Consider the following 12,800-nt stretch of genomic DNA (forward strand, 5'->3'; position numbering starts at 1 on the left):
TGGAAAAATAATAAATAAAATGGAGGAGGGGGAAAAACAGGAAGTTAGGGGAGCGCTTCATATTTAGGACTGTGCTTCAGAGCGAACACAGATAGGACAGGCAGTGAGTGAGAGAAAGGCATGCTTAGAAAAAGCTGGTCTTGAGCTTGATGGTGGGCGCAGCCTGCACGGCGGGCTGTGCCTGCCTGGCTGCTGCCTTGGCCTTGCTGCTGGCCTGATTGGCCAGGATGGCTGTCTCCAGGCGGGTCTTCAGCTCCGGCGCCGCCCCGATCACAGTCTTGAAGGCGGCGGGATACAGGGGCCCAATGCGCATCAGGTCCTGCAGGGCGAAGTCGTGGAGGCCCTTGGAGGCCGGGGGGGCGGAGGAGAAGGCGTTCTCGTCCAGCAGGTATGAGATCAGGGTGGGCACCAGCAGGGCTAGCAGCTGCACACCTGTTTCAATGCAAACAAAGAGAGAGAAGTAGTCGAATGCAAGGTACTTCCCATTTCAGAATTGAACTTTGTAGACTGAACACTGCAGATGGAAAAGTGCTCTACAGATCAAATTGGCTAAACCACGTGGGTCTCCCCTTCATTGAAACATCTTTCATTTTGGGAGGCATGCCCTTTCTAATCTGTAGTTAGAGAAGGGTAGACTTTTCAGCAGTGCCAATGGAAATGTTTGAGAAGTATAAGAATGTTACAATAAAGATAAAATGCTTTAAATACAGGAGAAAAACAGCATGAGATGCTACTCATAAACACTGGAATCTCAACAGCTCATGGAATTATTTTTTAAGAAAAACTTGAACTTCATGCACACAACTGTACTTCAAAAAAGTAACTGTGTGAACAGTGAACTTGTTATTTTGGGTTTAAATCTAATTCCTTAGGCACATTGCAGAGCCAACCTGGATTCAAATTCATCACCATGGCAGCAAAGTCCAACCTTGTGGAGGGGGCACTGAGGGTTAGGGATGAAGGAGTAGGCAGATCTCGATTAATATTTTTGATGGAATTTTAGGGCACATTTTCAAGCTACTGCAAGGAGCATGGAAACCTTTGAGCAAGACAGGGAGAGAGACCTGTTGTTGTGTTTTCTGGCTGCTTTCTGAAAAGCATTATCAAAATATTATCAAAAAATGAAATATTATTATTATTATTTCATTATCAAATTATCCACCCAAAAGGGATTCACTTCTTCCCCCTCCAGACTGGTGTGCTAATGAAGACTGCTCTATTTCGGGATCCAAAGAGTCCAGATAAACATAGTCTACCCAACCCTGCAGTTTGCTGAACAGCAGAGCATGTTAGCACTATACTGTATCAGGATACACAGGAGGTCCAAGAGCTGTAAACCTTCCAGTGCTCACAGCACTTTGTGCAGTATTTTTAAACCCTTCTGGGAATGAAATTACAAGCAAAATAAAAATCTGAAGTGATGACAAACTATCACACATCACTATCACTAAATAATCACACAAATCAAGTGAAAGCTGTATTCAACAAAGTTCTTAAAAGTAATATACTACATTAGACAAAGACCAAATAACATGTCAGAACATGGCAACCCCCGGGCTGGGAGCTGCGTCACCAGCCACACACACCATGTAGCAATGTACTGGTGAGTGTGAGAGAGAGAACGCGCTCCCGTCACCCTGTCTGGGTGCTAATCCTCCAGCACTACCCAACAGAAATGCATGATGACTCACTCACCGCAATAATGACATTCTGAGACAAGCCTGCTGGTGAACTGAGAAATTTGGTCTCCTATAATATTATCTATCCCTCCAGCTAGTTTGTCCATAACAAATGCTGTTTAAAACATGGGCAATACAGACAACATTAAATCTGGGAACTCAATTTTTAGGCGAAAACTATTTTCTTTAGGACACAACCATTGACTGTACATTAACCCAGTCGTATGCAATACCGCTCTTTAATTTTATGGAATATTACAGGGGACCAAACATCTTGGTGTACTGGGACCTAGTGCTATTTCTTAGGCACTCACTCCTCTACTAGGCTGGCACCCCCCACACCCACCAATGTCTGCAGGTGGGCTCTTATCAGGATGCTGCGGGTGCCAAGTCAATACCACCCCAACACAAAGCAGCAGGGGACCCGAGAGGGGGTAATGAGGATCACGCAGGAAAGATGAACAGCGGCAAAGAACAAATCTACTGAGAGCTGAGAATGGCTGGCAAAGATGCAGGGCACTGCCAGCGCAAGCATCCAGACATAAGGCGAAGCAATTACAGAACAGAATCCTGAGTCTCAGTCTGGTCATCTTTCCAGTTCCATGCTGCAGAGGAGCAACTGCTACATTAAGGGGGGCATCATGCCGATACTGTGATTTTCATAGCTGGCTGGATGGTCCATTTGTAAAGAGCCTGAGATTGAGTCAAAATAACCTATTGGATGACTCATAGAGACACAAAAAGGATTTCCGGACATGTCAGTGTTAAGAGAGACCGGTAAAGACGTAATTGATGAGTGTCGTCTCCCAGAGGACATGGAGGGTCCTGCTCCTCCCACTGCATTCATTGTCTACTAACTCATTCATGGAGCTTCCTGCCCTGAACAAGCACTTCGCATCCTGTTCGAAGGTTCTTTGCAGTAAGGCAGGTTTACGTCATACATGGCTCAAGCCCACAGTAATTGTACTTGCCTTGGCCAAACCTTTTCAAGTCAAGTTATCGAATTTCGCAATGACGCAGACAACCGCTACAAATGGACACACCTTTCTCAGTTCACAAAAGATAAAACTGAAGAAAACAAAAGTGAAAAAAATCACATTATACTGTACAAGGCAAGAGGATATTATAATTCCCAGGCAGATGGTAGTTTCTGTAAGTGCCAAGTGCCAATGAAAGCCAAAAATAAACACTGACAAGTCTGGGACTCATGCTCACATTACCCTACTTGACTTTATAATTCAAAATCAGACAGTAATGGCTACCTGAGACACACCTGAAGCACCACATCAAAGTCTTGTAATGCAGTGTTGCTAATTCATCAGGGAAAAACAGAATACATAAAGCTTTTCAGTACATTTTCTTCATTTCTGGGCACTTTGGGATAATAACCACTGTTTTCTTTTGTGTTTTTTTAACAGCTTGGCAAAGACAGTCTCTAGAATCCATTTTCTATGTGTTCCGAAATATTGCTAGGAAAGGGAAATAGCTAGAAGACTGGCTGCCAAAACTGTTGCCCAGGGAGTATGGAGGTAGAAAATGACCTGGGTCAGGTGGGTAAAGGGCTCAGGAGGGATGAAGAACTCCAGGACTAAAACTGCAATCCCTGGGAAACCGGACCAAACCGACCGCATTCGCTTCAGCTACTATTAGCCTTGAAATTTAAATCAATCTCTTTGTTATTATTTGTAACTGGCTGACACTTCCAATTGTATTCCATTTTGGATAAACACTCACTGAGATAACAGTGTTATGCTCACACTCACTGATCTGAGAGCGTTTGGTCTGACACTGTTGCTCATTCAACTTGAATGGATACACTTCTGTTCTTTTGTGCTGGAAGTCGCTGTGGGTAAGAGCATCTGCTAAATGAACGTAATGTAATGTAATGTAATGTGTGCGTTTTTGGTGTTTCTTTAGAGTCAACAGCATACAGTTCCAGTGAGGGGACAGACTGGGGAGGCCCTGAGGCGAACCCTGCCGGACTTACGGTTCTGCTCCTCGCCCATGGCCACCAGGCTCTCCAGCACCTTGATGCCCTCCTGCACGGCCTGCAGCTCGGTGGCGCTGCTGGGGCGGCTGCGCTCCACGCCCTTCAGCTTCTCCACCATGAGCGGCGCCAGGGCGTGGATGTAGGGCGTGGACAGGGCGCGGCTGGAGTGCTGGAACACCGACAGCAGGAGCTGGTAGCACTTAGCCTGCACCTGGGGGGGGGGGGGGGGGGGTAGAGTGAAGCCAAGGGACAGAGGGTGAGAGGGGCAAGGAGCCAGGGACACACACGGAGGGATAACCACCACACTGCCAGTGGGACAGCTTTAACACAGACACAAATCAGTTCTGCTTTACTTGAGTGAGCAGCAGCCATGCAGAAATCAGACTCCTTCTTTACCAGGCGCCTTAGATCTGGGCTGATAAATTATGAACTCCCAACGGTGATAAACTGATCTCCATAACAATGGCAATAGATATGTTGGCCAAGCACAATCCCTGTCTGCACTCTTGCTCTCCAGAGGAATGTTTTCCCTTTCTCCCTCCTCAGAGAGATTTAGCTGTGGCAGGAGTAATCCCGCAGGGTTTAAGGACCACCCACAGGTTAGGCTGTCCACCGAAGGTGAAACTCAAGGTTACTCTCCAAGTCTGCGCTGCATTCCTCGCCTTGTTGTTCATCAACATTCGCCTTTCTTCAGAGGCTCAGAAGTCTAGCAAGCTTTTCACCCGCAAAAGGGAGCTGCAGTGTCTGGAAGAAAGTGCTGACTATGATTAATGGAGCTCCCACAGTCACTGCTTGGCTACTCGGTTTTGTTTAACCTGGTGTCACTATGGTAACATACAAAAATCAGGGAGGGATGAGGACGACAGGGGAAGGGTCAGCCACTGTACCATGAGGAGTGCAGTTGTGAGAACTGACCATTAAGGTAGCCCCAGCAGGACCTGTGTATCCATACGGCGACATCTTGCTGGCAAGGAAGTGCAGGAAATCCCCAAATACCGACAACTACACTGAGCAGCACTGAACCACAGAAGTACTAAACATCAAGAACGTTATTTCTGAATTCCTTTCTTATTGCAACTTTGATGATTTCGTCATCACCGTGATTAATGTGGCTTGATACCACTGCAGTAATAGCGGTGGAATGAAAGCCCTGTCCTGCAGCTGTGAGAGGCAAAGGAGCAGGGGGCCTGTGGTGTGACAGGAGGTGCAAAGTGTGGCACAGTAACAGCCTTCTCCTTCCCGCTCTCTCCTCCTTCCACAACAGGGAGGTAGAAGGGATTAACATGCTGCTTTATTCCTCCATCTCTCTCACACATGCACCCCACAGAAACGCTACAGTGGTCATTTCTATTGTGAGCAAGAGACAAAGTTCATGCAGTCTGTATACTCACACAAGGACATTCTTTGCCAGGCATTAAGACTTATCTGCCGTTTTTTACATTCGGGGTGACCTATTTCTGCAATGCTGGCCTCATTGCACTTAATGCTCTCTCCCTATAATAATTCAGTTTAGTTTATTTCAAATTTTCACCTTCTTTGAGACTCTTTTTGCAAAACAATACGATGGCATAAAAAGGCAAAGGATTGTGAACATTTACTCAAAACCAAATTCCAAGGCAGGACTTTGGACTGAGCTGATCTGAGCAGGCACCGTCTGTAGCTTTCCAAATCTCCCAGTTTGAGAATTCACAAAAGAAATGGCTTTCCACTGTGAAAAGCTCCATCCCAGTAAGTTACTTAACCATCAGTCTCACAGAACACTGTCATCCTGTTCCAGCTTTTTCAGACTGACAACATGCCAGACACCATCTATACTTAGTGCATAGCCTTATCCATATAACAAGTGTGAAAGACAAGCATACATCCACACATTCTTTAATGCTGGCCTGAGATTAAAGACGAGAAATAGCTGCAGTAAGAGCCTCTGAAAATGATTTAACTCCCTGCATAACACCACACAGGAAATGAATCAAAGGAAACGCTGAAGTCCTAGCTGCACTGTCATTATCAGCACCCGCTCTCACAACTAAACCAAATGCAACTGGAAAAGGGAGCTGTAGCAATGATAGGAAGTCGGCTTTATCTCTGAAAGGCTGCAACTACTGAAACCTCTGCTAATTACACATAAAGCTCCACAGGTGCCTGATGGTTGCATCCATGTGCTGGGTCTCTATGTGCGCGTAGCACCCTGCGCACCCCGCGCACCCCTGCAGGTTTGCTCCAAATTTGTGACGCTTCGCCTGGCGGCTTTGACACTCTGACACACTCCTGACAGCACAGCGGCGGGGAGGGAGCTCGGCGGCTCATACCCAGGGGTCGCTGGAGTTGAGAGCGTTCCGGAAGCGGTCCATGCAGCCCTTCTGCAGGGACGTGACCCCCACCACCTCCGCCCCTGCCGACAGCAAGAAGAGGGTGATGGCTGTCAGCATGCTGACCTCGTCCACGTTGGGCCTGGAGTCGTCTGAGTGGGAAAGAGAGAGAGAGAGAGACACTGATATACGTACTCATCTGAGAAAGAGGACTGATTACAGCCCCCGCACAGACCACAAAACAGAACAGTTAATGTCCTTTGTAATTAGTAATGTTAACAGCAAAAAAAAAAAAAAAAAAAAACAATCCTTACATTTCTGATAACTCCTTTTTTACCAAAGTTTTTTTTTTACTTTGCAGTAATAAAATATTGACATGTTGTTACCTAAAAACCTGTTCAATACCTTTTCATGGTACGGCTTCAGGGTGTGTTTTCAGCTTCAATGAAAACTGCGTTAAATAATTACTGAATAATTTTCCAGTAAGAAGATACCTGAAAAGACTATCCAAGAAGCACAGAGAAAACAACAACTGAAACCTGCTGGTTGTAAAAAACAAATTCTCCTGGGTAAAAAAAGAATTCAAAGCCATGTCTAATTACGGCACTTAAGTCTGAATAACAAGGTAAAAAGCAGATATTAGATTTTCCATGCTTAATGCTGTAACTTTATGTATACTTTATTACTGAAAAGAACATGTGTGTTTCCATGTTTTGTGTGTGTTTGTATTTTGATCTATTACAGTATCCATCTGTTGAGTGCTAGTGAAGATGATGTCAATGGTGTAGAGGGGAAGTGAATTTAGTGTGTGTGTGTCTTTATGCTTTTGTGTGTATCTGTGAGTGTGTGTGTGTGTGTGCGCGCATGTGTGAGTGTGTGAGTGCGTTTTTTTACCTGGCTGGGAGTACTCCAGTACAGAGGCCAGACTGCTCCTCACCAGCCCGGTCCACTGTTTGTGGGTCTTTTCCACTCGCGCCAGCGGAGAGGTGATGATGGTCTTTATGCCCTGAAGAGCAGCTGAGACTGGAGGCGGCACCGAGTTATCAGCGGTCTTCACTGCCGTCTCCCGCAGGACCCCCGTGATCAGGAAGAGGATTGTGGGTAAAATGGTCATGCTGCCTGCAGGGTCAAAACAGCATCCGCAAATCTTACATAGGATTTATGCCGGTCACGTCCCACAAGGCATTGACAACAGGGATAAACAGCCTGGTAACAGTGGGGAGAAACGAGTGCAGCTGTTTGCGGGAGAGCATTGGTTTGTGTGTGAACATGCGAGTGTATGTGTATGCCAATCCTACCCGCCGGGGAGCACAGGGAGGGCAGATCAGCCAGGATGGAGACGGTGGCGGCCACCAGGCGGGTGCTGTCCTCGGACAGACGCTGTTGCTTGTAGGGCAGGTGACTGGGCGAGTCGGTGACCCGGGTGTTGAGCTGGGGGAGGTGGCGCACCAGGATGAACACTAGCAGCTCCATGGCAGCATACACCAGGGACTTTCCGGGCTGGAGCTCACCCGTCTCACCCCCCTCCCCCAGCGTCGACACTGCATCCTTCTCGCTGGCATCCTCTTTACCTGGGACACACAACCACCACAATGCTTTATGCATTTGGAACGAATTAATCTTATCACTGCGGTGTACTGTAATGTGTACCCCCATCAGGATTACTAATCCCAGTCATACAGTATCTGTGATATGTAATTAATTAAACTGTACTAGTCATGTCTATGCAGTATACTGTCTACTGAAAAATAAAGCTGATGTTATTACTACTGCCTTCTTAATTCCCCTGCACAATCAAGAAGATGTCTGCTTCAAGAAAGAAAGTCTTCCTTGACGTTGAATGGTAAGACTGACATATGTATGACAGCTGGTTTCAGAACAAATGTGTTTTTGAAACATGCCATGTAAAACAGACCAGCAAAGACATGTCTCATTTCAGAGAATACAGCTGTGAGAGTATATCTATCGATAAGAAGGCAGAGGGAGATGGAGGTGGGCCGCTCCGCTGTGCCTCGGCTCTGTGGTTTGGGAAAAGCCACTCACTCTTACAGGCCCTCTGCTGCTGCAGGTGGTCCTGCGCGGCGCGGATGGTGTCCTGCACCACAGCCGTGACCTGCAGCTGCACGGCGGGGGGGTCCCGGGTCAGCAGCAGGCGGTGCAGCACGTTGAGCAGCTCCACGCCCAAAAGCTGAAACCCACACACATGCTGGCCCGTCACTGACTGCCACCACAACCAGCCTCTATCAAAACCTTTACACATCAGCTCATCACTGCATCGTTCATCTGTGGCCTGCAGCCAAAAGGCACAAAATCGTAATGGCAGCAACATCTGGCTGTGACCTCATAAAAAATAATATGCATCATTCCAGACAGGCTTGTATTAGCTGAATGTAAATTGTGTTTAAATAGGGCTCACCCTTAAATATGCAGGTCAAGTATAAAATCAATCTGTTTAAATGAACTCAATAATATCTCTCTCAGAGAGAACAAGATCCTCTCCACTGTACATGAAAAAGGCAGTTATCTTGTCATGAGCACACACCAGTAATCAGCAGCTGTTGCGGGCAACCTCATGTTACAGCTCTGGTTTCTGGTAATTCAATGGAAAAGCAACAGTGCTGTATAGAGCCAGCCACTTTCTGCTCAGGCTGATTTCAGTCTGGTTCCAGCTATTCCGCAGAAATGGTAATACAGACAGGTCTTTCCCTCATCCTGTTCCCTCAGGGTGGGTACCTGGTCCTCTGCAATGTGTGTGCGGGCACAGGGCGAGCCCAGCAGGGTGCACAGGGCCTGCAGGCAGGACATGACATGTTCAATGGGCTCCTCTGGCCGGGGGAAACACAGGAACTCGATGCTGACACCTAAGAGACACAGCAACTAATCAGTCCACAATGCATTCTTCCTTTACAAACAATTGTTTGTCAAGTACCACTCTTAGGACAGAGGAAATTCATTACTAATGAGTGGAAATCAGTTCACTGGAGGCAGCAGTTTACCAGTTCCTGTGCTGTACCCTTAAGCAGGGTAATTAATCTAAACTGCTTCTGTAAACATTTGCCTGTATTCATGCATATATAAATTGCAAGTCATGTCTAGCGGCATTTGCTAAGCAAAATAAAACTAATAATAATGAGTGTTCTTTTTAAGTTTATTATACTTATATCCTCATAAGTTTAATATTTCCAGAGAGAAAATATTTCCCTGACTGTGTATGTGCCAGTACCTAGGAGCAGATGCATTCTGTCTTTCACCAGCTCCTCCTGATTCTTGGCTGTGGCGGGAGTGCCCTGGGGGTAACCCGAGGCCCCGGGGCCCCTGGAGGGGACAGCTGAGGCGTCATCGGGTCCCTCGTTGGCTCCGAAGCCTGTGCTGCTGAGCCAGAGAGCCACGGCGTGCAGGACGGGCGCCCAGGAGCTGCGGTAGTGCAGGCGTGCCGTGTCAATCGTCTCGGGGGTGTAGAACGCCCCTCCTGCACAGAACAGGACAGAACAGAGACACAAAGAAGGAAGAAGAAAAATTACTCAACTTGTATGGCACTTGCAACAGTGTTCCTAATTTACGGGCCATCCCATCCCTGGGAATACATAGAGAAAACTTATGAAGCAATGCCCAGCTTGAGCGCTGAAGGCAGGGCAGTTGGAGAACTAACAAGCCAATAATTGTACCCATGCAGCCCTCAAGAGAAGTCAAATGATCCACACATGCATCAGTGCATTCAGCCACAAACAAAGCATTTACTACTTACGCACCATCAGCTGTGAACCAGCTTACGAGACATGAAGGTTAACCTTTTAATGCAACACTAAAACATAAGCTTAATGGTAAGAGGTGCTGGAGTGGTTCACACTGAATGTCTGTGAATAGATGATAAACTACTGACCCTACAGTACAAGCTCTGATGCACAGTACCAGGCAAAAGTTGGGGAAAAACCTACTCATAGAAGGGTTTTTCTTTATTTTTTACTGTTTTTCACATTTTAGAATAACAGTCAAGACATTAAAACTGTGAAATAACACGAATGAAATTATGCAGTGACCAAAAAGTGTCATAAAAACCCAAACTCTCTTATATTTTAGAATCTTCAAAGGAGCCAAAAATATTTTTTGTGGAAAGAAATACATAGGCATAAACATACATAGGCATCAACTTTACTATATTTGTCTAAGAAACAAATTTCAAGCAAGTAAGCATAAGTCTTTAATTCAAAATGTTTTTGAGTGCATGTTTCCTATTATCTTAATCAGGGGTGTTCAAACTTTTGACTGGTACTGTATATGGATCACTGTCCACAGCTGTACGGGACAGTGAGGGCTGCGTACCGTCGGGGGGCAGCTGGCTGGCGAACTCGGCGGGCAGAGTGAGCAGGGCGTAGTCCCGCAGGGCCGCCAGCCACAGCCTGCTGAGGGAGGGCAGCTCCGGCTGCACCAGCGTGATCAGGCTGTCCGGGGGCAGCACGTCCGCGTCCCCGCCCAGGTCGTCCTCGTCCTCCTCGCTGCCCCGCGGCGCCCGAGCCGGCCGATTCTCCGCCTCCTTTTTGATCTTCATGGCAACTACGTACACCTGAGGGGGGGGGTCATGGGGAATGAGCCATAAACAGACAGAATGCCATGCAACTTAGAGAAGGGAGTCTGGGTCAAAGAGGTTTCAGATTTTCAACCATTCTGAAGAAAATGGCATTCAACTAACTAGGACATACCCCAATTAACATGCATAGCCACAAGTCAATTGTCCACTTTTGAGGTCACAATTTATGAAAGGGCATACATGTACTTTACTATTACAGTGCTGTGACTTCACCGTTTCAATATTAGGAAGGGGGCAGGGGGTTAGGAAAGCACCTCTGCCGCAGCAGCAGACAGAGGGACTGACCTCGGCCCAGGCCTTCAGCACCGCCAGCTTCTCCATGGTGGTGGCACTCTCACTGTACAGCTGGCTGGACGAGCCCTTCCCAGCCTGCACCTTGTCCAGCGAGGACACCAGCAGGTTGTGGACGCGCCGCAGGTCATTGAGGTCGCTGACCACACCGCTGCCGATCCAGGTGCTGCACACCTGCGCACACGCAAAGGAAGTCAGATGCTGCCACTCAGAACCAGCCGACGTTCTGATTCAACACAGCGAGGAGAAACGCAACGCACATTCTTCACGCGTACAGAACCAATCAAAACTTTGGACACACCTGATTAAGATTAATGGGAGACATGCATTCAAAGACTTATGCTTAAATGCATGAACTTTGTTTCTTAGATAAACATAAATAGTGAAACTGATGCCTATGCATTAATTTCTTTTGTGATTTTTAAAAATATTTTTGGCTATTTTTGAAGATAATATAAGATAATTCTGATTTAACACTTTTTGGGTCACTGCACATTCCATTTGTGTTATTTCATAGTTTTGATGTCTTTATCTTTACTATTTTTCACATTTCAGAATAATAGTAAAGAATAAATGTTGTGCCCAAACCTGTCCAGACTGGTACTGTATCACTTCCTAATACAAGGGTGATGGTCACCGTTTACACATAATGCAGAACAGAGCCTATGTTAGTGACTGCCCTGCTTACTTCCTGTGCCAGACAGGGCCTGTATGTTCATCAGCCTGGGGCCTACAGAAAGCCAGGGCTGACACTTGCTCCTTGAAGGAGCACAATGTGATCATCTCCACTAATGACTGACTTTCACAATATGATAAATATTGTTCTATGGGTCAGCAAAGCCTTAGAAATTAATATCATTATCTGGTGCCAAGGTGGTAGCTCCAGGAAACTCCTCACTTCAACAGAAGGCTGAAAAATTAAGGATTAAGTCTTTAATTCCCAGATGCTGCCTGAGCCAAAGCCAAAGACGGGCAAAAATCACTCAGCGTTACTGTCAGCCAGACGCACTTAATGAGAGAAAAGGAGTGCAGGCTGAGGAATGCCTTTTAGTAGTCTTAGCAACAACAACTTTTTACTGCCTCCTCCAGTCCCTCAGCCTCCATATCAATCTGCAACCACTAGCAACAGCCCTACATGTAATCACAATAGTAATCCGAAACAATCTAATGATCTGATCCATATCAAACGATGTAGCTAACATGGTGAAAGTCAAAGGCGACCCTGCGCCCTACCTGGCAGGCCTTGGCAGTGATGTCAGAGGGCGTGTCAGGCGAGAATGCCGGTCGCAGGGCGGCTCCAACCTGTGGTGGGATAAAAGACGGTGGCACTGTGAATCACAGCATCTGTACCTCCCGCTGCTTGAGCTGTTAACATCCACGCTACCTGCATGTACAGAACTTGCACTATGCCAACACCCCCCTGCCACTGCACAGACTGAGACAGGCTAACATGAGCTCCAGCCAAAGCTGGGTACCCTAGTACAGAGGCTACTCACATTGGCCTGGTACTGCTCCAGGATGACGTGCCCGGGGAACTCGGGCTCAGGCACGGCGGCAAACTTCTTGATGATGTCCTCCAGGGCCTGCAGGCCTGCCATGCGCAGCTGGTTGCTGTGGTCAGTGGCGGCCATGAAGGCCATGCGGATCAGGTCCGAGAGATGCAGGACCAGCAGGTCACCTAACACAGCCACAGAGATGGAGGGACAGAAGTGAAACAGATATAAAGCTATTAACTTGCATTAACTTGATCATATTCACCCTACAAATGCAGAAACACTACCAAAAACACAATTATCCATGGCTACATTCTTCTTCTGAGACTGAAAACTGGGAGATCTGGCATTCCGTGACATATATACCATAAAATAAGCCCAGCTACCACATTATCATCACATTATTTTCAACAGCTTCACAACTCTCCATTGTGAGCTGGAGCTAAAATGACT

At 46.8% G+C, this 12,800-nt stretch overlaps 1 protein-coding gene across 2 annotated transcripts in view; it reads right to left on the reverse strand.

Annotated features, from left to right (window-relative positions):
• heatr5b (HEAT repeat containing 5B) overlaps positions 1–12,800 on the reverse strand; it is a 30,261-nt gene continuing 17,461 nt past the window's right edge. For both annotated transcript variants that reach the window (XM_036546388.1, XM_036546387.1), the window contains exons 25-36: positions 12,351–12,532; positions 12,088–12,156; positions 10,849–11,028; positions 10,299–10,539; positions 9,202–9,447; positions 8,712–8,839; positions 8,022–8,166; positions 7,277–7,549; positions 6,873–7,097; positions 5,979–6,130; positions 3,667–3,880; positions 1–432 (exon numbers count right to left, since the gene is read on the reverse strand). In XM_036546388.1, the coding sequence (XP_036402281.1) occupies positions 125–432; positions 3,667–3,880; positions 5,979–6,130; positions 6,873–7,097; positions 7,277–7,549; positions 8,022–8,166; positions 8,712–8,839; positions 9,202–9,447; positions 10,299–10,539; positions 10,849–11,028; positions 12,088–12,156; positions 12,351–12,532 (2,363 nt within the window). In that variant the 3' untranslated portion in view covers positions 1–124. The remainder of the gene's footprint in view (positions 433–3,666; positions 3,881–5,978; positions 6,131–6,872; positions 7,098–7,276; positions 7,550–8,021; positions 8,167–8,711; positions 8,840–9,201; positions 9,448–10,298; positions 10,540–10,848; positions 11,029–12,087; positions 12,157–12,350; positions 12,533–12,800) is intronic.

This window comes from Megalops cyprinoides, chromosome 15 (assembly GCF_013368585.1).
Source record: "Megalops cyprinoides isolate fMegCyp1 chromosome 15, fMegCyp1.pri, whole genome shotgun sequence".
NCBI lineage: Eukaryota > Metazoa > Chordata > Actinopteri > Elopiformes > Megalopidae > Megalops > Megalops cyprinoides.